Source organism: Mirounga angustirostris, unplaced genomic scaffold (assembly GCF_029215605.1).
Source record: "Mirounga angustirostris isolate CCGP_5_RB_7025 unplaced genomic scaffold, mMirAng1.0.hap1 SCAF_3, whole genome shotgun sequence".
Lineage (NCBI taxonomy): Eukaryota > Metazoa > Chordata > Mammalia > Carnivora > Phocidae > Mirounga > Mirounga angustirostris.
The window spans coordinates 9,126,536-9,152,218 of record NW_026991711.1 but is presented as its reverse complement, the minus strand read 5'-3'; the positions used below and the strand labels follow the sequence as shown (position 1 = coordinate 9,152,218).

Below are 25,683 nucleotides of genomic sequence, written 5' to 3'. Positions count from 1 at the left end.
AAAAAAGTATATTAAGCAGTTAAAAAAATGTCATTTTTCTGGATTATGATGGTTTGGGTTTGATCAGCTTTACAAATTTTGAACTTCCTACTGATTTCTTTTCTTACTCTAAATATGCCCTTTCCTATCTACTTTCACATTCAGAATCTTATAATATTTCTCTATTAACAAACAGACATTTGATGTCTCATGATGCAAAATGTCTTCACAATGCAAGAACTAGTCACTCAATCCCTCCCTATCATTTATGGTAGGAAATTTTGCTATTTCAGCCGTAAGAGCTCTAACTATGTAACATTTAACTATTTGGGAGCTCTATAGCTCTAGCAGCTTCTAATTTGCCACAAGTGACAGCTGATCTTCTGAAACAAATACATTTTATTTGAAATGCTGCACGTTATGTAATCTATCTGAAGACCTTTTTAAGGAACAATTAGGGATCCATAGTTCATCATTTCAATCTGCCAATGGGGGCAATATTAGCAAAACCCAGATCATGGGAAACTCTATAGAACAAAAAACCTGGTTTCTTCAATTTGAAAAATTGTAAGGAAAAAACCCCAATGGAATGAGAAGCCTATGGATTAAAAAAGACTTACAAGACCAAGCGCAAAGTGTAACTTTCTTTATATCCCAATTCGAACAAACTTAGAAAGTGACTTTATGAAATAATTGGAAATCATCTGATTGAATATTTGATATTAATAAATCACTGTTACTATTTAAGATGTGAGATGGTTTTGTTAAAAAAATAGTTATCTTGTTGAGATATAGAAAATATTTATAGATAAAATTAGTATATCTGATTTGTGTCAAAATACTAATGGAGAAGTAGATGAGAAGTAGATAAGGCAGGTTTAGTTATAGGTTGAAGTTCGAGGGCTGGGTGAGGGGTACACAGAGGTCCATCCTACTATTCTGTTTTTTTGTGTGTGTATGCTCAATATTCTCTATAATAAAAAGTATTAACATATTCAATCTGATTGTCAAACCCCATGGACAGAACTCGTATAAGTTGCCAAGACCATCATTCTGATGACAGAATCTATTAAATTGGTTGTAGTGCATGTCTTGGGAGTTAAAGTCTTTTTATTGTTAAATATCAAAAAGTGAAACAATTTTATTATTTCTATTGTTAACATTAAAGTTGTGTGTATGGGGCGCCTGGGTGGCTCAGTTGGTTAAGCGACTGCCTTCGGCTCAGGTCATGATCCTGGAGTCCCGGGATGGAGTCCCGCATCGGGCTCCCTGCTCGGCAGGGAGTCTGCTTCTCCCTCTGACCCTCCTCCCTCTCATGCTCTCTGTATCTCATTCTCTCTGTCTCAAATAAATAAATAAAATCTTTAAAAAAATAAAAATTAAAAAAAATTAAAAAAAACATTAAAGTTGTGTGTAAATTGTATAAAATTATGTACTTTGCTTAGTTAAAACAATGGGATATTTTGTAATTGTTTGTTTTATTAAGCATGCCCAAATATTCCAAGCATAGTAAATATGTGTTTTAAAAAGCTCAAGTAGCATTTATAATAAAGGAAGCACTGTTATTCCTAGCATGAATGTAATGGTGGCATGAAAAACTATCATCTATCTTGTCATTTAATAACAAAATGATTAACATTATGGAATATTTCTGAGCCCCCCAAAATTTATCTTCTGAATGAGACCAATACTTTATTCACATACTAGGAATAAGCTAGTACAAAATACATTTTAAAAATATTCACTTGTTGCTAAAAATCCTGCTGCCCCACCCCCACCCCAATCCCACACATCTGTTTGTTCTCCCGCAGGCCCCTGGGTCGACTTGGCTTTCCTGGACTTCCTGCAAGAGCCTGAGCAGGGGTCATCAGCCCCGAGGGCAAAGATGGAGTTCTCAATCATTTGCCCCAGTAGGTGAGCCAGGGGCCCTGAGCCAGGGGCCCTGAAGCCCAGGGCAGGGAAGTGCATGGGCAGGTGGCTGGAGGCAGGCAGGTCGTGCAGGTACACTGGGAGGCAGTCTCCCGCCCCCCGGTAGTGCTGCAGGATGACTTTTTGCCCCTCCCAGAGCATGTTCCTGCAAGATGGCAGGTACTCTGGACTGAGGTCCCGAAATGACTAGGTGACCCTGCAATGGCAGACGGTGATCAGGTGCAGGCCAATGAGCTGCTGCTGAGGTCCAGAAGGAGGACAAAATCATCACAGGAATATGGTTTCTCAAAACCAGTACTTATACCTGTATTTTGTGACCTTTGACATCGTTGAACCCTCACTGTTGTTTAAAACTCTCTCCCTTTAGTTTCTATGCCGTCCCAACTTCCTGGTCTTTCTCTCCCAATCTCATTGATAGGCTCCATTTCTTCTGACTCACCCTCAGTCATTGTGTGGGATGGAAAGAAGGCTTCCACGTCTCTGCTCATCTCCTGTGGGATTATGAGGAGGCAGCTTAAACTAAAAGGAGATCCCACTGCACTGTGGGATCAAGCCCAAAGTCATCTGCTCTTCCATCCTATCCTCCCAGAACAATTGTGCAAATCTACTGCAGAAATAAAATATATCAGTTTAGAAACAGTTCATGAGGAAACCATTTGACTTTATCTGATTTTATTTTTCACAGAATAACACAATAGCAATCAGCTTTCCACTTCAGAGGAATCTAGGTATGCTAGTATCTATTTGGATGTACTGGACTGAAGGACTCCAAGAGGGACTCCAAAAACTTTTTGGATGAAGTCCATATATTGAAAGAACTTGAAATCTTTGCCACCAGAGGAACTCTGAAGTTTGTCTTCCTTAAAGTTCTTGGGGGAATAGTCCAGCGAATGGTTTGGGGCATAATTTCCAGTGAATCTGCTGGTATACAGGCATAAAAAAATGGCTGGTTTTGTTTTCTTTCAGAATGAAAGTTGATATCCTCTTGATGAAGCTTTGATGGTAACTTAGGTTTGCTTGAGAAGTAATTTGATCTTTCTGACTCACAATTACGGACTTTCTTCTTTCTTGTGCATTTCTCTTTAGTCCATGTATAACTGTAATCACAGTCCCAATGAATGTTGTTCTTTCTAAATAAATCAGATTTGGCCTTCTTTCCTTCTTTGCTTTCCAGATGTCTGTGAGGTTTGCCTTGGCCTTTTGCAAGATGTAATTTGATGTTTGATTCTGTTAAGGGAGCTAAAGAATGGTTGGTTCTGCACCTTGCAGTCCACGAAGACTTCTCTTCACTGAATGGAATGGAAGATGATCTAGACAGAACTTCCCCAGCATTTAATGAACCGTGGCGCGACCAGTCAGGAGATGGCATTTTAGAGGATGACCTATATTTCCTGCTTTTGTGGGATTCATAGGAAGGTGTGACAATTGAGGAATGTTTTCTACAGCCTCTAATATGTTGGGAACCTGAATCTTCCCTGCACAATGGTTTCAAAGTAGTTTTGCTTTTTTTCATCTTGTAGAGATTTTCCAAAGGAATGCCTTCCTGTAATTCAAATAGAATGTTTTGTGATTCCTGACTTAAAAAAGGGTTGGCTTCCAAAAACATACATTCTTCACTCTCATGTGCTTCAGGAGCTGAGCATTCCTCCACGTTGGCTGAACTCTCAATATTTGTCTGACCCTCGGTAAAATCTTCAGAAATCTGAGTTGAATGGGAATCAACTAAACTGGGAGTGCTTTCCTGGGTCTTTGAATCAAAAGATTTGCATTTATCTGTTTCTTGACACCATACATGACATTGTTGATCTTTTTCCAGAGGCGTGTGAGATTTTAACTCTGAAAGAGCTGTACTATCTTTCTGCACTGGGCCTTGTTGATTGGGGTCGGAAGCACACACAAGGGTCGGCTCCCGGAATCTTCTCAACGATGAGTTTTCACGAGGACTTTGATTTTTGAAAGAGATGTGCTGTTCTAACAGTTCCATGTCAGTGCAAAGATCACCACCACTTTCTCCCCTGTTACCTATATTTTCACATATTGCAACTGTGTTTAACTTAAGAATATGTTTGGGAAGTGCAGTTGGTTTAGGGAATACACTTCCGACTGGAAGCCCCAGGAGAAAATGAAGGTATTTGTATTGTAAATCAAGATCTATTTGATGAAGAGATTTTTCCTCAAAAAGTAACAAAATTCTATTTTTTCGTCTTGGTACTTTGAAACCAGAATGAATACATTTAGATAAAGGCTTCCTTATATTCTGAGGACTGCCCATTGCATAAGATTCTCTTACAATTCTGGGAAAGGCTTTCATGTGAATCTCCAATGTTTTCATAGAAAAGTGTATGAGCAGTTTGTCTTTTTCTTCTACGGAGTAGTTTTGAAGAATATGAGGCCATGGCATCTGCTTAGCTGAAGTCACTGAAGACACTCCACTTTCTAGCTTACTAATCCTCCTTAACTTTGTAGTGATCTCTTCGCTGTCACGTGAAACACGGACAATCAGTGTCTTCATACAGCTGACAGGCGGTGAATCCTGGGCGCATTTCTGTTTTAAGTGAAGTTCTACAGTATCAATCCCTTTGAGAGACAAAAAGCACATTTTTTTATGTCTCGGATATAGCCTCCAACTGTTATCTTCTGAAAAAGACTGATTTAGATAAAAGTTGAACTTTTGGAAGGATTGTTTTGCCATCTCTGGTATCAGATTCAGTTTTATTTCAAATGCTTTTGACTCAAAATGATTAGTGAGCTTGTTGTTTTCTTTGGGAGCGAAACGTTCCAAAATGGGTTTTGGCTGCACGGCGGGAGGTACTGTTGTGCATGTTGTATCTGGGCTCCCTGCACGTGGTGGTAACTTCCAATCATCAGGTTTTGGGGCTTTTCCTTTTTTCAGTATATCCTCACAAATGTTGTCATAGATCATATTTTTTATCTGGGATTCAAAGATATTTTTAATTGCTTCAAAAAGAGGAAGTAAACTTTCTGTACCTGTACTACCTGCCACTACTTTTATTTCATTACTTTTAACTTGGGATGGTATAGACCCGGTTCCTGGAAAAGGTTTTTGGTGCTGGACATTTTGTGCGGTTGTAGCCTGGATGGGTTCGCTCTGATCCCCCCACCGAGGGGGTGAGATACACTCCATGGTATTGAATAGCTGAGTCCCATGTTGTGGTTCTTCTAGTCCTGGAGGGGAAATACTCATACTGAGGGTACTTTCCATGGGGGCTTCCACATCGTCCTTTGGCTCGTCAGACATGAGTGGACCCTCTGCGGGTGTCAGAAGGGGCTTTGGTGCCTTTCCTTCTTCTTCAGTCATACGCAAGTCAGATTCTTTTATGATCCTTGAGCTGTCGTGCCCTGGAACAACCCTTTCTTCTTTGGTTTGTGGAATTAAATTTTTTTCCTTTGTTTCACTGCCGAGGTTTGCTTCTGATTTGACACTGGGGAGTTTTTGCATTTGTTGCTCCTCTACCACAGAGGGCTGGGAATCCTGTGGAGCTGTGTCTGTAAAATTCTGGTCCCCATCTTTTACAGTGCTCAAGCTATTCCCCTGAGTGTGTGGTGATTTCTGCAGGAATGCAGAAGGACAGAGTATCTTTTCTCTTCCTCGGTTTGTCTCAGAGTCTACTATTTCTTCTATCTGAGAAGAACTCACCGTGGAAATAGAAAGACTTCTGACAAATATTCCTGAGGCACCTTCACTCCGCAAAACTGTTCTCTTTGGTCTCTTCAAGTCATACTCTAATTTCTTTCTATTGCTTGGAGTGCCATGTCCCATGTTGTTAAGAATCTGTGAAACTGGATGATTTGGGATTTTCATGGTTAAATATTTGGGGCTCAATTCTCTTTTCAAATCTGCTACTGTTAACCTGCCTTTCCAGCCTTTAAATTTGAGAGAAAGAGGAATATAGGCATAAAATGAATCCAGAACATGTTTTTGAAACAATTTCTGTGGCTGAATATTTTGTTTTGCACCAGAGACTTCTAGTTCCTTTTTATGTTTTTGCTTGATTGGGCAGCTGTTTGCTCTATGAGTTATCAGCTGAGTGTTAATTTGAGGTATTTGTGCCTTTAGAGATGGAATGTTCAGGTTTACGGTATTGCTTGTGTCCCTTTTCTTATTCTCCTCCAGATTGACCATGGTGTGTTTGTGCATTTCTGTTTTGTCTGCTGCCAGACGGATAGCTATGTTTGTGTCTATTTTTAACTCCCCTTCTTCCATTTCTAATGTTTTTTGCTCCAGATTTATAGTAGTGCTTGTGTCCATTTTATTTTTTCCCTCCAGATCTCCAGATTGAAGTGGAAAAGTCCAGTGGGAAGAAAGAGACTTCTGAAGTGATTCTAGAATATATTCCTCTTGTTGTGGAACTGGCAATCCCTGCTCTTTTTTCCCTCCTATGGTATCAAACACTGTAATATCCATGTGTATTCCTGGTAGTATTTGTATTCTAGGGTACACTATAGTTTGCTTGTGTACATCTGTTTCCAATGGCGTCTTCTGCCTTCCATTTTGAAGTGGGAACTTAAGAGAAAAGCTGGAGTCCAGCCAGGTCTTATGTCCACTTTCAGAATGGAGCACGACTTGCTTTTTCACAACAATCTCTTGTTCCTCTATAATTGGGGAGGTATCTGACTCTGCGATATTCATTTTCTCAAGTGATCCCTCTGTCTGTGGGGCCAACACTTTGGGAGAGAGCATTTTGCTCACTTTATCGTTATTATGTACATCTTTCGCTGGCTTATCAAATTTATATGAATCTGCAGATCCTGGAGATGCTTTTGATAAAGTTTTTTGTTGGTGGGCATCTTGCTCTGAAACAGAAAATCCTTTTGCACTTACGGGGGCATCAAATGTGATATATATTTCCTTGGATATTTTCCTTGGTGGTGTAACTAAAACCTTAGGGCTTATTTTATGGTTTAAGTTATCCATTATTTCAGTTTGTTTCTTCAGATTTCCAATTTTAGTGGGCTCCATGGTGGGGTAGGAAAGAAATGTAGTGAAAGTTTCTGTTTTGTATTTTTCTGGCTGAACCTCTTGTCCTGTAAAGAAATACTCCAGCCTCTTCCCACTTATGGTACCAAATCCTGTTAAATAAATGTTCTCATGCTGTGAATTTAAAACTAACTGACTCAGATCTCCTTCAGATTTGACTCGTGGAGGTTCATTCCTTCGCTGTACACTGATCATGAAGTTTGAGGTCCACTGTTGCACTGCTTTTTCTTGGTGCACAGAGTGTCCCGCTTTTTTAACGATCTCACCATCACCAGCAACTACCTCTCTAATTGCTGTTTTCTGGGTATCTGATGATTCCTGGAGATTTTGCTGTGGAGGAGAGGATCCTGTAAGTCCTGGCACATCTTTGTCTACTTTGCTCCCTGAGTCTAGATAAAGGGAAGGTGCTGATGGGACAGAAAGAAAAGTCCTTGTCAGAACCACAGGTAGCTCATCTTTACCTTTGTATACGTTTTCCTTTAGCTCTTTAATATTCAACACAAATTCCTTTGTGTTAAAGATATGTGAAATTGACGAAATCCTGGCCTCTTTGTGATGCATCCTGATCCTCATATCTACTGTTTTCACTTCGTGCTTTTTTTCTTTCTGTGACATATGTTGTTTTCTTTCTCTTATATCACAAATTTCCCCAGTATCTGCTCTCATCTTTATATCTGATACTGCTGAAAGCATTTGTGGAATTAGAGAGAGTCTTTTAATTCTAAGCCTTTCTTCATCTACTTGTATACCTTTATCCAATGTAATTTCAGCTGGAGGTTTGGAAACATAAATTTTTCTTAGCACTGTACCAGGTGGTTTACCTGGACATTCATCTTTCTTTTGTTCTTGCCCTCCAATGTTCAGATGCAATTCTGTTCTATGGAGCATAAGTAAAGGAGGTGATTTCCTGGACTTCAAACTTGTATCTGTGGTGTGTGTCATATTTCTCATATCTATTGTTTTTTTTCTGTACTGCTCCTCTTCCTGAGGCACGAGTTGTTTCTTGTTTTGACTGTCTTTCATGACATCACCATGGATTGCTTCTGTATGTACTACTTCCCCGGCATTTGATTCTCGTTGCACAACAGACCTTGCAGGTCCTAGCATTTCATCACCTACCTGTGTTTCTTTATCCAACTGCAGGTGAGGGAGAGATGGTAATGGAGAGGAAGAGTTGGCCACAACCACACTTGGTTCATCTTCACTTTCCTGCATCTTCTTTTCTTGATGTTTGGGAAACATGAGGTTTACTATTTCTACTCCATCCTTTTCCTTGTTCTGGGGCATATGATATTTTCCTTTTTGTGGACTGATTAAAATATCACTGGTAATGGGCTCTATACATTCCATGTCCTCGGAATCTGATGATTCCTGGGAGTTGACTGTGGGAAAAGAGGATCTTGTTAATATTGGTATTCTCTTTTCTTCAACTCTGGTATTTGTGTTGAAGTGAAGTAGGGGAGATCTGCAAGTACAAGTCTTAGTCAGCACTGCACCACCTGGCTCACACTGACCTTCCTGAGCTGTTCCCTCTTGCTTTTTAGTTTTCCACCGAAGGGCACTTAGACTGTATCTAAGTAAATTAGGTGATTTCTTTGCTTTTAAATACCTATCATTGGGATCCACCATACTATTCATATCCACCTTTTTCTCTCTGTCCCTCACTTCTTTCAGTAATGTGTGTTCTTTTAATTTTTTTACATCATTTGAAAGTTCTCCATCAGTTGTTTCTGCGTATGTTGTTTTCACTGCACCTGGTGATTCCTTGGACTGTAGGTGCAGGAGAGGCAGTTCTGTAATTCTTATCATGTACCCCTCTCCTTCTCTTGAACCAAATTTAAGATATGGTAGAGTAAGTAAAGAAGTACAAATGTTTTCCAGATGTGTAGCTAGGTCATTTTCATCTTTCTGCACCTTTCTCTCTTGCTCTTTAATTTTCCACTGCAATTTTTTGGTATCGAGTATATGTGAAAGTGGTAATTCCTTTGCCTTCAGAGCCATAGGTATTGGGACCATTTTGTTTTCAAGATCTGTTTTGAGTCTATCCTTCTCTTTTAACACACAACCATCAAATGACTTAGTATATGGCTTTTTGCCTGAACTGGATGGATCCTGAATCTTTGGTGGTGGAAAATAGGATTGTGTTATTCTTAGTGTGTCTTCCTTTTCATTCATCCTTGTGTCCCATTTCAGGTAAGATGGAGAAGGTAAGGCAGCATAGGTTTCCTTCAGAACCATTTCTGGTTCACTTTCGCCTTCTGGCACTTCTTTTCCTTGCTCTTTAATATTCAAAGGTAGCCTCTTTCTACTGGGTAGATGTCGAAGTGGGGATGTCTCTGCTGTCGAGGTGATTATTTGGGGGAATCTTCGATCTTTCCCACCTTTTATTTTTACTCTGTCCTTTACCTCTGTATATGGCATACTTTGATAAGCTTTTATTATTACGTTACATGACCTAATACTTGCACTGGAATCTGCATATCTGATTCTTCCTGCACCTGATGACTTGGAGCCCAGCAATTGTGAAGGAGAGAATCCTGTAACTGCAAGCAAATCTTTGTCTACTTTAGTTCTTGTGTCCAATCTGTGGTAAGATGGAGAAGGTGTGGAAGGAGAAGTTTTTGTCAGAGCCACATCAGGATCTCCTGTTCTTTGCTGCTCCTGTTCTACTTTCTCCTTCATATGCCACTGTGGTTCCTTTCTCTGGTTCAAAGCACCGTGTTCAGTGACACTAAATGTATGAGAAGGTGGTGATGTCTTTGCCTTAAAATCTGTGCCCTGGGGCTGCACTGAGCCATTCATGGCTCCTGTTTGTACTCCGTTCCTTTCTGCCTGTCGTGGGCGTGGGTCTCCTTTCTTCACATGGCTATCAGGTGAATCTGTAGATGCTAATTGCCCTGAGGGCAATGATTCTTGGAGCTCAAGATGTGGCGCATCGTTTATTATTATTCCTGGCTCACCTTCCTCGTCTTTTATTGTGTTCCACTTAAGATGAGTTGAGGAAATGAGAAAAGGATGAATTTTGCGCAGAAGCACAACGGTTTCCTTGTTATCTTCTTGTCCCACTTTCACTTGTTCTTTGATGTTCACTTGCAGTTTCTTTGTTTTGACTATAAGGGAAAGGGGTGATTTCTTTGCCCTCAAAGCTATATACATAGAATGCATTATGTCTTTCTCAAAAGTATTCGCTTTATCCTCTTCTCTCTGTGTCATGTATTTTGTTCTTTTTGAATCATTTGAAGTATCATTCAAAGGTAGTACTGTACGTTTTAATTTCTCTGCATTTGATGATTCCCTTGGCCATGAGGGTAGAAGAAACGGTCTTGATACTTGTTTCTCCTCCTTGCCTTCTATATTTTTGTTTAATTTAAACTGAGGCAGAGAAGGTCTTGTCAGAACCTTACCTAGCTCACTTCTTTCTTGTATGTATCTTAATTTTTCTTTTATGCTTGTCTGTACTTCTCTAATTTGGGCGTCACAACCCCCAGAGATACAGAGTACATGTGGAAGTGGTAATACCTTTGCCTTGGAAGTTGTGCCTTTGGGATACATTATATATTTTATATTTACTATTTTTCTTCTATCTTCTCCTTCCTGTGGCTCATACTCTTGTACTACTCTTACATCATTTGAAGTATCATCTCCAGCTGACTTTGTATACACTATTTTCCCTGCATCAGATGATTTCTGTAGCTGTAGTTGTGAAACAGCGGATCCTGTTATTTCTTGCCTGTCTTCCTCTCCTATTCTTGTGTTCAATTCATGGTGAGTTAAAGATTCAGAAGCCCAATTTGTGGGCAGAACTACTTCTTGTTCACCTTTACCTCCTCTATCCACTTTCCCCTGTTCTTCACCTTCTGGATCCTCTTTCACCTGCTCTTTAAGATTCAATGGTATGTCCTGTAATAGTGCTTTCTTTCTTTTCAAATCTTTATCTTTTGGATGCATCATGTCTCTCTTGGCTGATTTCTCTCCATTAGTCTCTTCCTTCTGTGGTGTATGTTCTTTTGCTTCTTGTACATCACTTGTGATATCACCATCAGTGGACTTATTTGCTTTTTTCACTGCATCTGATGATTTCTGCTGTGATAGTTCTGGAAGAGAGGATCTTGTTACTTCAGTTACATAGTCTGCTTTTTCTATTCTTGTATCCAACTGTAAATGAGAAGGAGCAGGTATGCAAGTGCTAGTATTGGTCACAAGGACATTTGGCTCTCCTTTAATTTTTTGTGTCTTCTCCTCTTGCTCTTTGATGTCCAGCTGGATTTCCTGTAAAATTGGTGATCTCTTTTTCCTCAAAAGTATAACTTTTACCATTTTTACTTTCTCCTCTTCTTCCTGCATTATATAATGTTCATTGGATTCTTTTACACTGTTTGAGGTATCACCATGAATAGACTGTTTGTAAGCTATTTTTCCTCTATCTGATGACTCCTGGAGTTCTGTTTGTAGGAAAGATGGTCTTGTTTTTATTAGCAAGGCTTCTTCCCCTTTTATTCTTGTGTCCACTTCTGAGTAAGGTGGAAAAGAGATGGAAACACAAGATTTGCTCTGAATCCCAACTGGTTCATCTTTATCTTCCTGCATCTTTTTCTCTTTTTCTTTGATGTTCAACTGTAATTCGTGTGCAATTGGAGTCCGTTTTACCTTCAAAGCTATTCTTTTGGGATGCCTGATTTCTTCCAAAGCCATTTCCACTCCATCTTTCTGTGGCATATATTTTGCCTTTTTTATACTGCTTAAAATATCATCAGCTGGCTCCTCACATATTCCCATTGTATCTGATAATTCCTGGAGCGTCAGTGATGGGAGACAAAATCCTGTGATTCCTCGCATGAGCACCTCTTTTATTCCAGGATCCCACTCCACATGAGGTGAAGAAGGAATGGAAGCATGGCGTTTACTCTGAACTATGTCTAGATTACTTTTATCTTTCTGCATCATTTCCTCTTGTTCTTTGTTGTTCCACTGTGGTTCTTTTCCATGCAGTGTGTGTTCAAAAGGTGTTTTCTTTCCTTTAAAAGTGACACATTTGAGGCCCCTTATGTCTTTCACATATACTCCATCTTCTTTTTTTCCCTGTGGCAAATATTTTGATTCTCTTACATTGCTTAAACTACCTCTATTAAATGACTCTGCAAATGAAGTTTTCCTGACATTTGGTGATACCTGGAGCTTTAGTGGTGGAAGGCAGCTCCTTGGTATTCCTGACTTATCTTGTCCTACTTTTATTCTTGAATTCACATTAGTTTGTGATAGAGATGGTAAGGAAGTACACAAGCTTGTCAGTTTCATACCTGATTGACCTTTACCTGTGTGCACCTTGCTCTCTTTTCCTGTAACGAGCGAGCTAATTTTTTCTGTACTTGGAATGTAATCCACAATGCTAACTACTTCTTCTGATGCCTTCTTTTCACATGGTATCTTACTCTGTAATACATCCCTCAAAGAGTGAGATGCAGACTTTGGAGAAATATAGTGTATACATTCTGGATGCTCTTCTTCTTTTCCCTCAACAAGCAAGCCAATTCCTTCTGTATTTGCAGTGTGGTACGTTGGAGCCTTTAATGTTTTTTTTACACATGGCAACTTAATCTGAAGTACATCCATCAAGGAATGAGAAACAGATTTTGGGAGAACCTTGCATGTACTTTCTTTTTGATGTTCTTTTCTTCTTCTATTATGCAAGCTAAGAGAAGGTTGATCTACTGGAGTATCTGCTTCATTCAATGCTTTGTCTACTACTGAACTCAAAACTTTTGAACTCACTCCCTTTGCTGAGACTTTTTTCTTTAGCTTTTCATTATAGAATTGATCCAACATGCAAGAAGAAATGGATTCCAGAATATTTTCTTTATTCTGGTTGGAACTATGTAGTTGCTTCACCCCCAGTTTTTCAGAAGTCATTTTCTGTCCATTTAATCTTAATGGAATATCCGTTAACTCTGATCGCTCTTTTCTCCCTGGATTTACACGTAAACTTAGAGAAGTGCTTACATCTTCCTTCTTTGTATTTACCGCCTGTGTTACCTGAAGAGGCTCTTTATCTGGGCGGGACACAGAATCCACAATACTTTCAGGAACACCAGCTGGTTTCACCTCTCCTTTCTGCGCTGCAGACATAGTTTGCTGGCCCACCAGACTGGTATAAAGAAACTTCTGTCCTTTTGAACCTTGTGAGATATTGGTTTCTTTTATATCTTCTCTTCTCAATAAATGTGAAATATTCCTTTTGTTAGTGTATATATCTTCCTCAGCTACCTTTCCTGTGTTCTTCAAATGAGGAGGTTCCATAATGGGGTAGGCAAAAGACCCCTGAATTGTCAGTGACATACTTCCTTGTTTCTGAAATTCTTGCTCCTTGTGAGTCTTTTGATGAGAAGCATCCAACTCTGTAAGAAATATATTCTGTCCTTTTGAATTTAATGAAATACTGGTTTTCTTGGATACTCCTCTCCCCCATGGAATTGAAACTGAATGTTTGACGACGTCTGCATCTTTGTGCTTTACTCTTGGAGCAACAAGGAATTCACATTCTGTATGAGTTCTGATTCTTGGGATGTCGAACCTAGTGTAATTGATTTCCCTCTTCTGGGAAGCTAGACCAGAGTATACTTCTCTTTTCAAAGCTACTCCCATTTTCACATGGTCAAGCTCCTTCTTCACATGTTGGCTAATCACTAACTGATCTCTACATTGTGGGAGAAGGTCTAGTAAAACAATTTGGCGCTTTTCTTTTTGCTCTCTAATGCATTGTTTCAGTGTTTTGATATTTCTTGAGAAAGCACTCTTTATATCAGTGGACTCTGAAGATGACATTTTTCTTTTGTTTAGTGACTTCTCCAGCTCTAGCTGTGGAGGAACGTTGATGGGCTTTCTTGGCCTGGATTTCTCCCTTTCTACTTCTGTAAATTGTTTAATTTGAGATGAAAGAGATCCAGAATCACAAACAGTGTTCAGAAATAAATCTACTATGGTTTTATCTTGCTGGAACTCCTTCTGTTTCTTAATGTCACATCTCAGTTCCTTTTTGTTTCTTCTGGTTCCACATCCTATAGTATTAAACAGCTGGGAGACAGGTGGTTTCTTTGCCTTCAATTTCATCTGTCTGATATGCATAGTGTTTTTCACACCTGCTGTTTTTGCCTTAGCTTTATGTTTTATGATTTTAGGATACATAGGTATGTAGGCATAAGCAGAACTAGCATTTGCTTTGTTTAGGGCATTTCTCTTTCCAGAAGATTCTTCATAGATATCCCAGGTACTAGGTGATGGCTCCATTTTTAGGTGTGATAAAATAGGCATAGAATCATATACAAATTTTAGGTCCACATTTAATACAGTTTTCTCTCTCTTTCTGTCTATCTTCTTTCCCTGTTGCTCATTAATGCTTAAAGCAGCATGGCCAGTGATATTAAATGGTTGTGAAATCACTAGCCCTTCAACTGGCAACTGCATTTGTGTTGGTTGTACATGACTAAACCTTGATACTCTGTCCATCCCTATTTTGAATCTGCTTTGTCTTTCAATGTCATAGGTATCTGGTGTGAAGTAAATGGTATTTGGAAATGTATCAGCCCCATTTTTACCTTGACTCATCTGTTGCATTTTGGTTTTTAAATTGGATCCAAGTTTTTTCCTGCGTTTTGTGGTAAACCGCCCTCTGATTTTAAGTATTTGTGAAATTGCTGGCTCCTTTTCCTTCAGAGTTAAACATCTGGGATTCAATGTGATTTTCTCTTCTAATAATCGTACTGTGTTTATCTGGCTTTCAGAGTCAGATAAAATTGGTGTAAAGAAATCTACAGGCTCCAGGAAAGTTGTGGCTGAATTCTCCCATAACTCTGCCTTTTCCTCTGTAATATGACCATGCAGATTTCTGTGAAGTGTTCTGTTATATAGCGTGCCCCTTGCTGTTGCATCGAGGGAGCGTTCATCAGTCACTAACTTGGGTGGTGGAATCTTAGTTCCCTCAGCAGCAAGGAGTGATGCCTCACCCACACCTTCAAACCACTGCCTCCTTTTCATCTTGTACTGAAATTTGCACCCCTTCATCTTTCTATGGCTTCCTGTAATGCATCCTGTGATATTAAGCAACTGTGAAACTGATCGTTTCTTTGCCTTCAAAGTTACATGCTTGGGATTTATTATACTTTTCTTGCCTACAAACTCTAATGTGTAGCTCTGGCTTTTAGGTTCACATGAATCAAGACTGGAAAAACCTGAAGATTTTAAGACTATTCTTACTAAGTCATTTTGATTCCATGCCTTTTTCTCAAAAATATAACTATCCCATTTTCTCCTAGGATTTCCACCCCAGAGAACGCCACCTTGTATTGAACCAGTCTCTGATTTCCTTGCTTTTGGAAATGGAGTCTTTAGTCCTCCCATACATTTAATTCTTTCTTGAGTATGAAGACTTTTTTTCTCTGTTTCAACTTGAAGAAGATTCATCACGTGTCTAGAAACAGGCTCCAAAATAGTTTCTCTAAAGCATTTTTCTTGCCTCATTTTTTGTGCTGCACAAGACAAATTCCAAGTGCTTCTGACTTCTAAATCACTCAGTTCAGATTCTGATTGGTAAGAACCAAAATTTTTCATATGATGGGCACTGAAACTGAAGTGTTGGTTATAGTGTGGGACTGATTCCGATAACATTTTTTTGATATTTTCCTCTTCCCTTTCATGTTGCACATTCATTTTCATTGTGTTGCTGGATCTGTTTTGTGGATCAGCTGAATTGGCCTTCCACACTTCCCCATCACATGGTGATTTCCCTAGCTCTGCAGAGGTACGGCTACATAGTTTTACTCTTGGTTGATCCATCTCTGCTTCTGATGTACTATGCATTTCCTTATCTATTTTGTTATCAGTTGAAACAGGTGTGGGAGACAATAATGCATTTGTTATACTTTCATTTTGTTGCATGTCATTTATTGTAGATTTTAAGTTGTAGTCCTGTTCCTTTCTACAGTAGAGATTATCATGTTGAGTGATATTAAGCATCTGTGAATAAAGAGCCTTCTTCTTTGCCTTCATGGTTACACAACTGGGACCCCTAAGATTTTTCCTTCCTGAAAATTTTAGTATCTTCTCCTGACTTTCAGAGTCAAATAAAACAGATATTGTGGACATTGTTACTAAATCTCTTTGCAACACTCTAGATTTCTTGGCACCCATTTTCCTTCTACAGCGTTTATCACCTGGATCTACAAGTACTGAGTTCCCTGATTTGGTAGGTGAGATATTTTGATCAACTCTGTGTTTCATTACTTTTTGAGTTTTTATGTCTTCCTCTTCTTCTTCAGGTTGTAGGGAAACTGCAATGTGAACATCTAGCTTCCTTGCAGGGCTCCCATCAGATATAGTACTACACTCTGTTTCATCAGCTGAAAAGTAGTCAAACGCTGCTTTCCCTGATTTTGGACATGGAATCTTTTGACCTATTCCATGTGGCATGTCTTTTTGTGATGGGATATTCTTGCTCAGCTCTTCAGTTTGAAATGGAATCAGAGGAGAACAAGTAGATCCCAATTTATTTTCTGAAACCAGTGTTTGTTGCTGCACATCCTGCTCTGTAATAAGCATATTTTGATCTTTTCTCCTTCCTATATTATACAGGAATTGGAGACCTGCTTCAAATAAAACTCTGTTGCCCTCTCTTTCTTTTTCATTTTGCAATCTTGATTCTAATGTGCTGCTTGAGTTGCTCCATTTATTAGAAGAATAGGGACACAGTCTTTCCCCCTCATGTTGTTCTGGCTGTATAATATTGCTTTTATTTCTTAATGGGTCTCTCTTTGCTTTTACTTTTTTATGCGTTTTGATGGCAGGTGAAACGGGTGTAGGTGAAGGGAAGGTATTCACAAATATATCTGATATATTTTGAGATATTTCTTTGGCCATGTTTTCCAAGATGAAGTCCTGCTCCTTTCCATGGCTAAGAGCATCAGACTTAGTGATGTTGATTGTCTTTAAAATTGATGCCATCTGTGCTTTCCCATTTCTAGACTTGGGGATTTGTGCTGAATTTCCCCAACCTTCAAATTCAGATAAAGCTGGCGTGGAGAAATCAAAGCACTTTAGGCTTCTCACTTGTAAATCCTTTTGCAACCTTGTCTTTCCCTCTGGAGTAGATCTAGCAAGTTCCTTCCTAGGGCCGCTTTCAGACGGGATGTCACTCTGTGTTGTAACAAATAAAGATTCAGGAATTGATTTCTCTAGCACTGGAGATAAAATCTTTGGACTCTTTGCATATTTTAAGGCCTTCTGTGTTTTTGTTCTTTTTGGTTGCTTCTCAAGGGCAAGTGAATTCAAAATAGAGCAAGAAACACAGTGTAATTCACTTCGTGTGAAAAGTGTTTGTTGCTGCTCCTCCGCGGCTGTGTTAAGTGGTTCTGGGCTTTGTTTCTTTGCTGAATTCTTCAGTTCTAGTTCTGACTTCACAGAGTGAGGCTCCTTCATTTTACCAGCGATGCAACTGGAGCGTCGAGAATTCCGCGGGGCTCCTTCTTCACGTCGGTCTTTGACTTCCTTCATGTCTTTGGAGGCAGGGCCCCTCCTGTCACTGGACTCAGCACAGCAGGCTCTCTCTCCATCTGGTGATTGCTCTTGCTGTTGCAGTTCGTGACTGAATCTCATTTTCCATGACACATCTGACTCTGCTTTTATTCTGTTACACGTTTTCATGTCAAGTAAAGCAGGAACAGGAGAGGAGATGGCATTTAGGGTCATGTCCGCCGTGGGTTTCCCTTGTTTCATCATGATTTTGAAGTTGCATTTGGATTGTCTCTGGCTTGGTGTGCCATGTTTTGTGATAGTAAGTGTCTGGGAAATCGCTGCCTTCTTTGCCTTCGAAGTTACCCATTCGAGACTCATTTTATTTCTCTTCTCTATATACTTTAAATTGTTTCTCTTTCTTTTCAACGCAGGTAAAGCAAGTGTGGATAAATCCAAGGACTCCAGAATTGTTGCTGGTAATTCTTGTGCTAATCCTTCCTTTCTCTCTGCAATAAGATCTTCCAATACCCCAGAGCATTTTATATGAATTAACAAGTCAATAATCTGTGATTTCAGGGTCTTTGGATGTAGGTTTTTTAAATAACCATTCCCTTTAAATGTTGGTGAAGTTGGTGTCTTCCTTGCCTTCATAATTACACATTTGGAACTCATTTTATTTTTTAAGGCTCTACTTGTAAATGTCTTTCTCTGCCTTTTAGATTCAGATAGATCAGGTGTGGAGACATCTGAAGACTCCAGGACAGTTGCTTGTAGATCTTTTTTAAACTCTGCATTTTCCTCTTTATCATGACTGTACAATTCCCCCATATGGCTCCCAACACTTAGGACACCACCTTTCATTGTATCCATTAAAACTTGACCAATTAGTGATTTCTTTGACTTTAGAAGAGGAAGCTTTGAACTTGCTGTACATATTGCACCATTTTGTGTCTGGTAGCTTTTCTTTGGCTTCTCTCCCTGCATTGAATCTGTACGCTGCATTTGTTGTGAGATGCCTTGTTCAGTAACAAAGAGAATGTTCCCTCTTCCTTGGTTTTCTGATTGATGAAGGTCAAGCTCTTCCCTTTGGCCTGAACAGAATTTGAAGTGTTGGCTGTGCTGTGGAATTACTTTTGATGTCTCCTGTTCACTTCTTTTCTCCTCTGCATCTTGAAGACTGTTCTCTTCAGTGTCATCTGAAGTAATATTCTCTTGATGTGGTAATAATGCTTGCTTTACTTGTTTAGAACTGAGACTTTTTTCTCCTAACATACCTTTTTCTCTTTCTGTATTGCTATACCTATTAATATCAGGTGTAATGCTCATGAAAGAATACATTTTAGCTGCCATTTTTTCACCTTGATCCATCTTTTCCAGTTTGGTTGTAGAGTTATATTCCAATTCTTTTCTATGGTTTGGGCTAGCATCACCTTTAATACTCAATATGTATGAAACCGATGGTTTCTTTGCTTTTAAAATTCCACATTTGAGATTCACTAAAGTTTTCGTGTCTGAATATTTTTTTAAATGTTTCTTCCTTTTGAATGTAGATAAAGCAGGTATGCAGAAATCAAAAGTCACTGTGTCTTTCTTTTCAATACCACCAGCCTGTTCTTTTTGATGATTTGCATCAGATGGGACACCATACTCTCTTGTAGAAAAAATGATTTCATCCATCCTTGCTTCCCCTGACTTTGGAGGTGAAAACCTAGCATAACTCTCTAGCTTTCCAAGTTGAAACTGATCCACCATGGGGCATGAAGCAGAACCTAAAATAGCTTGTGTACCATGTATTCGTGGTTGTACCTGAATATTTATACTTCGTGGTTGTTTCAGTTCCTCATCTGACTTGACAAGGTCACAATTCTCCTTCTGATATGCATTGAATATAAAGACTCGGCTATTCTCTGGAGGTGGTAAAGTTTCATGTTTCCCTTCCTCCTCTTTCTCATCTCTCACACTGTTAGTTAAAGTACTCACAATATAATCTGGGCAACATACTTTTCTTCCATTTAGCAATTTCTCTTGCACTGGCTGCATATGACCAAGCCTTGCTATCCTCTGCATATCTGTCTCTACATTTAACCCGCTACTCATTTTGGTGTTGGGCAAAATAGGCAAGTTGGACTGAATGACATTGAGAAATGCATCTACCCTGTTTTTATTTTGCTGTGGATTTTTCATCTTTGTTTTAAAATTGCATCGCAGTCCCTTGCTCTGTGTACCATTAAGCATATGTGAAGCTGATGGCTTTTCCCCTCTAATAGTTCTGTATCTGTGACTTGCAGTTATATGCTTCCTCCCTAAATCTAATGTATTTTTCTTTCTTTCAGATTTAGAAACAAAGGGCTCAACAGAATCAAAAGAATTCAGGCATGTCACTTGCAAATCTTTTGGTAACTCTGAATTGTTTTCCACAAAATAAGAATCTAGTACCCTCCCAGAGTTTCCACCATATGGTAAGCCACACTCTGTCATGGTGTTCAAATGTGTATCAGATGATGAGTTCTGTGCTTTGGGAGATGGAATCTTTGGACCCATAGGGGCTGTTATGTCATTTTCTGTTTCGCTGGTTTTCTTGAGTTCCTCAGCTTCTCGAGGACCCTTCTGGTGGCCAGTCTGCAAAGCAGTTTGTACAAACCATGCTTGGTGCTGCGCATCTTGCTCATTAACAGACAGCTCCTGTGTTAAACAGTCCAGTGCTGAGTCTGGTTCGTCAAGGTGGATCTTCTTCCCTTGACAGGCATCGGGCCAGAGATACTGGGTATGCTGTGAAGCTGCTTCTAGCAAAGTTTTTTGCTCCACTTCCTCTCCATCTTCCACTTTTTCCTCTCGGTCATGGAATGCTCTGCTCTTGTCAAAGAAATCAATATACCGTGGTCTCACTTCCCCTAATTCCCCTTGCTTTAACTGAGCATGACAGAAGCTCTGCATGGGAGAGTAAAGGGTATTTATAAATTCATATACCAATCCATTAGCTTGGTTGATCTTCTCCAACTTGGCCTTATATTTGGAATCCAATTTCTTTCTCTGACCTGTGCTATTAAATACTTGTGAAACTGACGGCTTCATTGTCTTCGTATGTACAGATCTGGGCTTCACTGAACCTTCTGTGGATGAGAATCTTACTTTGTTTTTATTCATTTTAGAATGAGTTAAAATAGGCATGTGGCAATTAAAAGTCTCTGGAAAAGTTGCTGGTAAATCTTTTGGTAATTCTGCAGAACTTGTTTCTGCAGAAAAGTAACCCATTTCCCTTGCATCACTTCCATAATCTAGAACATCACTTTCTCTTGTTTGGTTTGGAGGGTCTCCAGCCAATGATTTTTCTGATGTTGGGAGAGGTGTCTCTGATGTTGGGAGAGGTGTCTCAGAATCTGCAGTGCATTTTAAGTCTGCTTGTGTTGTTAGGCTTTTCTTCATAGTCTCAACATGAAATAGATCCATTATGGAAGAGTAAATAGACTCCGTAAGGGTTTCCATGGATGTAATTGGTTGAGGTATGTCTTCCTCTGCTTTGAGCTCCTTCTCTGGATTGGCATCCAATTGGAGGTTCCAGCTGTCATGAAGGACTGCTTCTGGTGGAGCTTCTTTGTCTCCTCTCACTTCATCTTGCAATTTAACTTCTTCTAATGTGTTGCCAGAGTCACTGCCTTTATTAATAGAATCTGAATACTTTTCTTCCCTTTCATCTTCTGATTTCTCTTGTTTTAGCTTGGTCTGACCGTGATTCTCTGCATTTAATCTGCCATGTGTTCTAATCCGAGGCAAAATAGACATGTGAGGATAAGTAACATTCACAAGCACATCTGCCACAATTTTATCTTGCAGCATCTCTTTAATTAGGATTTTAAAATTGCCTCTCAATCTTTTCCTAAGACTTGCAGTACCATGCCTTCTGATATGAGGCATCAGTAAATTTGTTGGCTTCTTTACTTTCATAATTATAGATTTGGGACTGAGTACCCTTTTTGCTCCTGATAATCTTTTTCTAATTTGCTGCCTTTTAAAATGTGATAAAGGAAGCATATAGATAATGAAAGACCCCAGGGCAGTTGCAGGTAAAACTTGTTGGAGGTCTGCCTTTTCTTCTGTAATATGATCATCCGGTATCTTTCTGGGGTTTCCACCAAATGGGACACCACATTCTGTTGTTTCAATTAAAACTTCGCCAACTCGTGGGTTCTCTAGCACTGGAAGAGGATTCTCTGGATCTGCAGCTCCTCTGCCTGTAGGTCTGTCTCTGCTTTGAAATGGATCCATCGGGGGGCATGGACTAGTCCCTAAAATTGTTTCTGTAGGAAGAGTTTGTGGTTGTACCTCTTGCTCTTTACTTTGAGTTTTTCTGCTTCCTGAACTGCTCTGTTTTATTTCAAATCTGACATATTTAGGCTTCTGCTTTAGTTGCAGGCTGAGGCTGAAATCTTGTGTTAGCTCTGGAACTGCTTCTTGAAAAGTTTGTTCTTCTTCCCCTCTGTCATGTTCTTGTGACTTTTTAAATATACATCTCTTCTCAATGTATTTTACATCCCATGTTTTCTTTTCATCTGGTAATTTCTCCAGCTTTACCACTGAATGACTAACCCCTGTTGTTGATGTATCTGTCTTGCCTTTTAATCCGCTATGCATTTCCCTATCAGGTGGTTCAGAAATGGTAGTGTTGGTGGCATTGTGAAATGTAGCAAATATTCTTTTACCTTGCATATTTTTTATGTTGCTTCTAGTGTTGCATTCCAGTCCCTCACTTTCACTTAGGTTATCACATTCTGTAACATGAAGTGTTAGTAGTGGTTTCTTTTCCTTCATAATTACATCTTCGGTACGGTCTTGAGTTTTTACATTTGCTAATTGTTCACTGCCTTCATGCTCTTTGATTCCTAGTGATATAAGCAGATTAACCTCTGAGGTCTCCAGAACAATTTCTAGAAAATCTTTTTGCTTTTGTGTGTTTCCATCTGGAAAGCACTTTTGCATTTCTGGTGAACTAGTTGGTAACTTTTCTCCACTTGAAAGTGGAAGATGGGAATTCTCTGTACTTTTTAAGTCTTCCTGTGTTTTCAGTCTCCTGTTTGATTCCACTTCGGGAGAGGAGACAAATTTTTGCCAAGGTTCTGATAAAGCTTCTTTTAAAGGTGACTCCTGCTTTGGAATATGCAGGTCAGATGTTTTTTTACTATTTGGGGCACAAAACTCTGCAATACCAATTTCCTTTGCTTGTGTAATTGGGTCTTTAAGAGACACTTTATTCTTCCAGGTCATTTCTATTAAGGAAGAACAAGGTGATTTTAGTTGAAAAGTATTGATCATGAAAGACTGTTCTAGCTGAGGTGGGATTTTTGGTGAAATGGTTATTTGTCCTTTATTTTCTCTGCCATGCTGCTTTTTATTTTTAGTACTGCCTGAGGTTCCTCTTTTCTCAATAGACCCCACATAACTGACATTCTCTGCATCTGGTGACAGAGAATGTCTACATCCTGTTACACCTGGCATGACTTTCACTAGTTTTTTTCTGGCATACTTCTTAACATAAGGAGGAATAAGCTTGGAAACATAAGTAAGATGCAAAGCCATCTCTGATATACATCTTTGATGTAATTCTTCCTTCTTAGCATTATACTTGTATCCAAACTTGCTAGGTTTTGAAGTGTGACATACTGTCATTTGAAATACCTGTAGAGTTGGTGTTTTCTTTGACATTTGAGATGGAACTTTGAGACTAAGTTTACTTTTACTGGGTAATTTTTTTCTCCTGTTTTTCTGCCTTTTAAGGATAGGTGACAGAGGCCCTGAGCCATATACAGAATACTGACTTAATTCTGATGAAGCAATTTGTTTCTGGCCCCCTGGCTTTACAGTCTTTATTTGTAGCACCCCTTCTGCAAATGAATTTGGACTTAGCATTAAAACGAGAAATCTGGCATTCTTAAAAATAGCATTTTGCCCCCGAATTAAATATTTAATCTTGTTTGAATCTTTAAGCCAAACAGAATACTGGGCCTGTTCGAAGTGTTTATCAGACTCTAGGCCCTTGACTGAATCTTGAGTCTCAACAGAATATGAGACATTGACTAAATGTTGGCTTCTGTCCATATCTTGGGTCTGGAAGGAGTCTTGCATGCTGCTGGAAAATGGCTTCCTCACCAAATCTTGAGGTAGAGCAAAGTATCTGGCCATGATATCAGGCTGGCTATTGACTGATTCTTGGTTGTTAACAAATTGTTGGGCTTGACTAGTATATCTGGCTTCATAAAAATGTTGATTCTGAGGAGCATTCTGTCCTGGAAAAGAATCTTGTGGTTGGGTAGAAATACCCATTCTAACAGAATGTTGATTCTGGATCAAGGACTCTTGAAGTCTTGAGTACAGATAAGTAGTTTTACTCTCTAATGTAGTTTTGGATTTTAAAGCAATTTGATTTCTCACATTTTCTTCCAGAAGTCTGACTTGGTCTCTAGAAAGAAATAAGTGGGCAGGAGGGCATGGTGCCACACTGAGATCTTCACTTTCTGTAGTGATTCTAGAACTTCTCGAAAAGTTAAAGTCAGAAGAAAATACTAAATTTTTATTTTTGTTGGTTTTCATTATTGAAAATAATTTCTTGGATGAAAATTGTACTGTTTCATGTTCATTTTCTGGATACCCTCCACGGCTTGGAGAAAATTCCTTTACTTCTGAACGAAACAGTGACAAAGATGAGCTAGTCCCATTTGAAGATATCATATGACTTTCACTGAAGTGACTTACTTGATATTTACTTTCACTGGTACTTGACCATATTACTTCATCTGCTGTTGAAACTCTATCTTCAAAGTCACTTTCATTTTCTTCAGATGTAAGTGATGAAGTAATTGTTCTTTCTGAAAAGTCATCAACTCTGAATATAAGAATACAGTATGTAAATGAGTTGTCACTTAGGACAGATTGCATACAAGAACTCTCTAGATTTATGGAAACCCAATATAGTATATGAAAACATAGCTCAACAGAAAGATAAATTGAAAAGTCATTATCCACATTACAAAACAATTCATAACCTAGTTTCATTCATTTCATAAATCAATCCACTGACAAAGTGAAGTAAATTATTTTCATTTCTCAGAGAACGAGGGATTTTTTTTTTTTTTTACCTCAAAAACCATCCAAAGTCTATTTTGACAGCAATGAGTCAAAGTTGTAGGTTAAGATTACATCCTTTTATAGGAACACCTGGGTGGCTCAGTCGGTTAAGCATCTGCCTTTGACTCAGGTCATGTTCTCAGTGTCCTGGGATCGAGCCCCATGGGCTCCCTGCTCAGTGGGGAGTCTGCTTCTCCCTGTCCTTCACCCCTCCCCCTGCTTGTGCACTCGATCTTACAATCTCCCTCAAATAAATAAATAAAATCTTTAAAAAAAGATCATATCCTTTTACAAAGAATATGTTTGTTTCTGTTCTCTGTATCAAAGTTTTGACAAGGATAAAAATACTCTTATGAAAATTTAGATACAACAGAAGAATGTCCAATACCATAAGCAATTGTTTTCTATAAATAAATCCAAATTTATTTTAACAGCTGTTTATTTCTGATTGAGAGAAAAGCCTACATTTTAGGGTAGTGCTTCTCAGCACAACTTTGGATTGGAATAATGATCATGGAAGTGGACTCTCCACCATCTATTCTACATCAAGCGATCAGGCTAAGTCTAACAATCATCTCATTTCCAAGTGACTAGGTTAGGAGCGGGCATGAACTAATCCTAGCATAAGACAAAGATTTTTAAGGACTTGTGGAAAAAGTTGCCCCATTCCTAAGAAATGATCTCTTAGTTCCTCTGGACATTGCTGTTCTGATTTTGAAACTCTAGTGGTCACCTTTCTACCCACCTCAAGATAAAACTAACATTGAGAAAGGCAGAGGGAGAGATACAGGCCTTAATGAAGTTGTTGAGCCACTGTATCAACCAATTCTGCAGCCTAGTCTAACTCAGGATTTCCTATTATATAATACCATAAATTTTCTTAGTATGGCAGTTTGCATTATGGTTTTCTGTTACTTGAGAATTAAAATATCCTAACTGATATAGGCAGGACATACAAGCATTCTGGGGAATCAAGTGACCCCAATAAATTATAGCAGTGTCCAAACATAATTAGGATAAAATTTCATCAGGACAAGAATATAATTATTCACTTAAAAAAGTAGAACAAATAGTGAAAATATAATACATAAAAAGAATTAATTTTTACACATTTCAGGAAAAAGAGGAAAGCCGAAATGCAAGACAGATATTTCAGCAAT

General features: G+C 38.9%; 1 protein-coding gene across 1 annotated transcript; it reads right to left on the bottom strand.

Moving 5' to 3' along the window:
* Positions 1 to 1,372: 1,372 nt before the first annotated feature.
* Positions 1,373 to 25,683, bottom strand: CCDC168 (coiled-coil domain containing 168). The gene has a single exon (XM_064585912.1). The coding sequence runs from the start codon at positions 24,449 to 24,451 to the stop codon at positions 2,642 to 2,644; it is 21,810 nt and encodes a 7,269-aa protein (XP_064441982.1). The 5' UTR covers positions 24,452 to 25,683; the 3' UTR covers positions 1,373 to 2,641.

Coding starts and splice junctions, on each gene's coding strand:
- CCDC168 (XM_064585912.1), bottom strand. CDS start 24,451: ATGAAACTAGGTTATGAATTGTTTTGTAATGTGGATAATGACTTTTCA.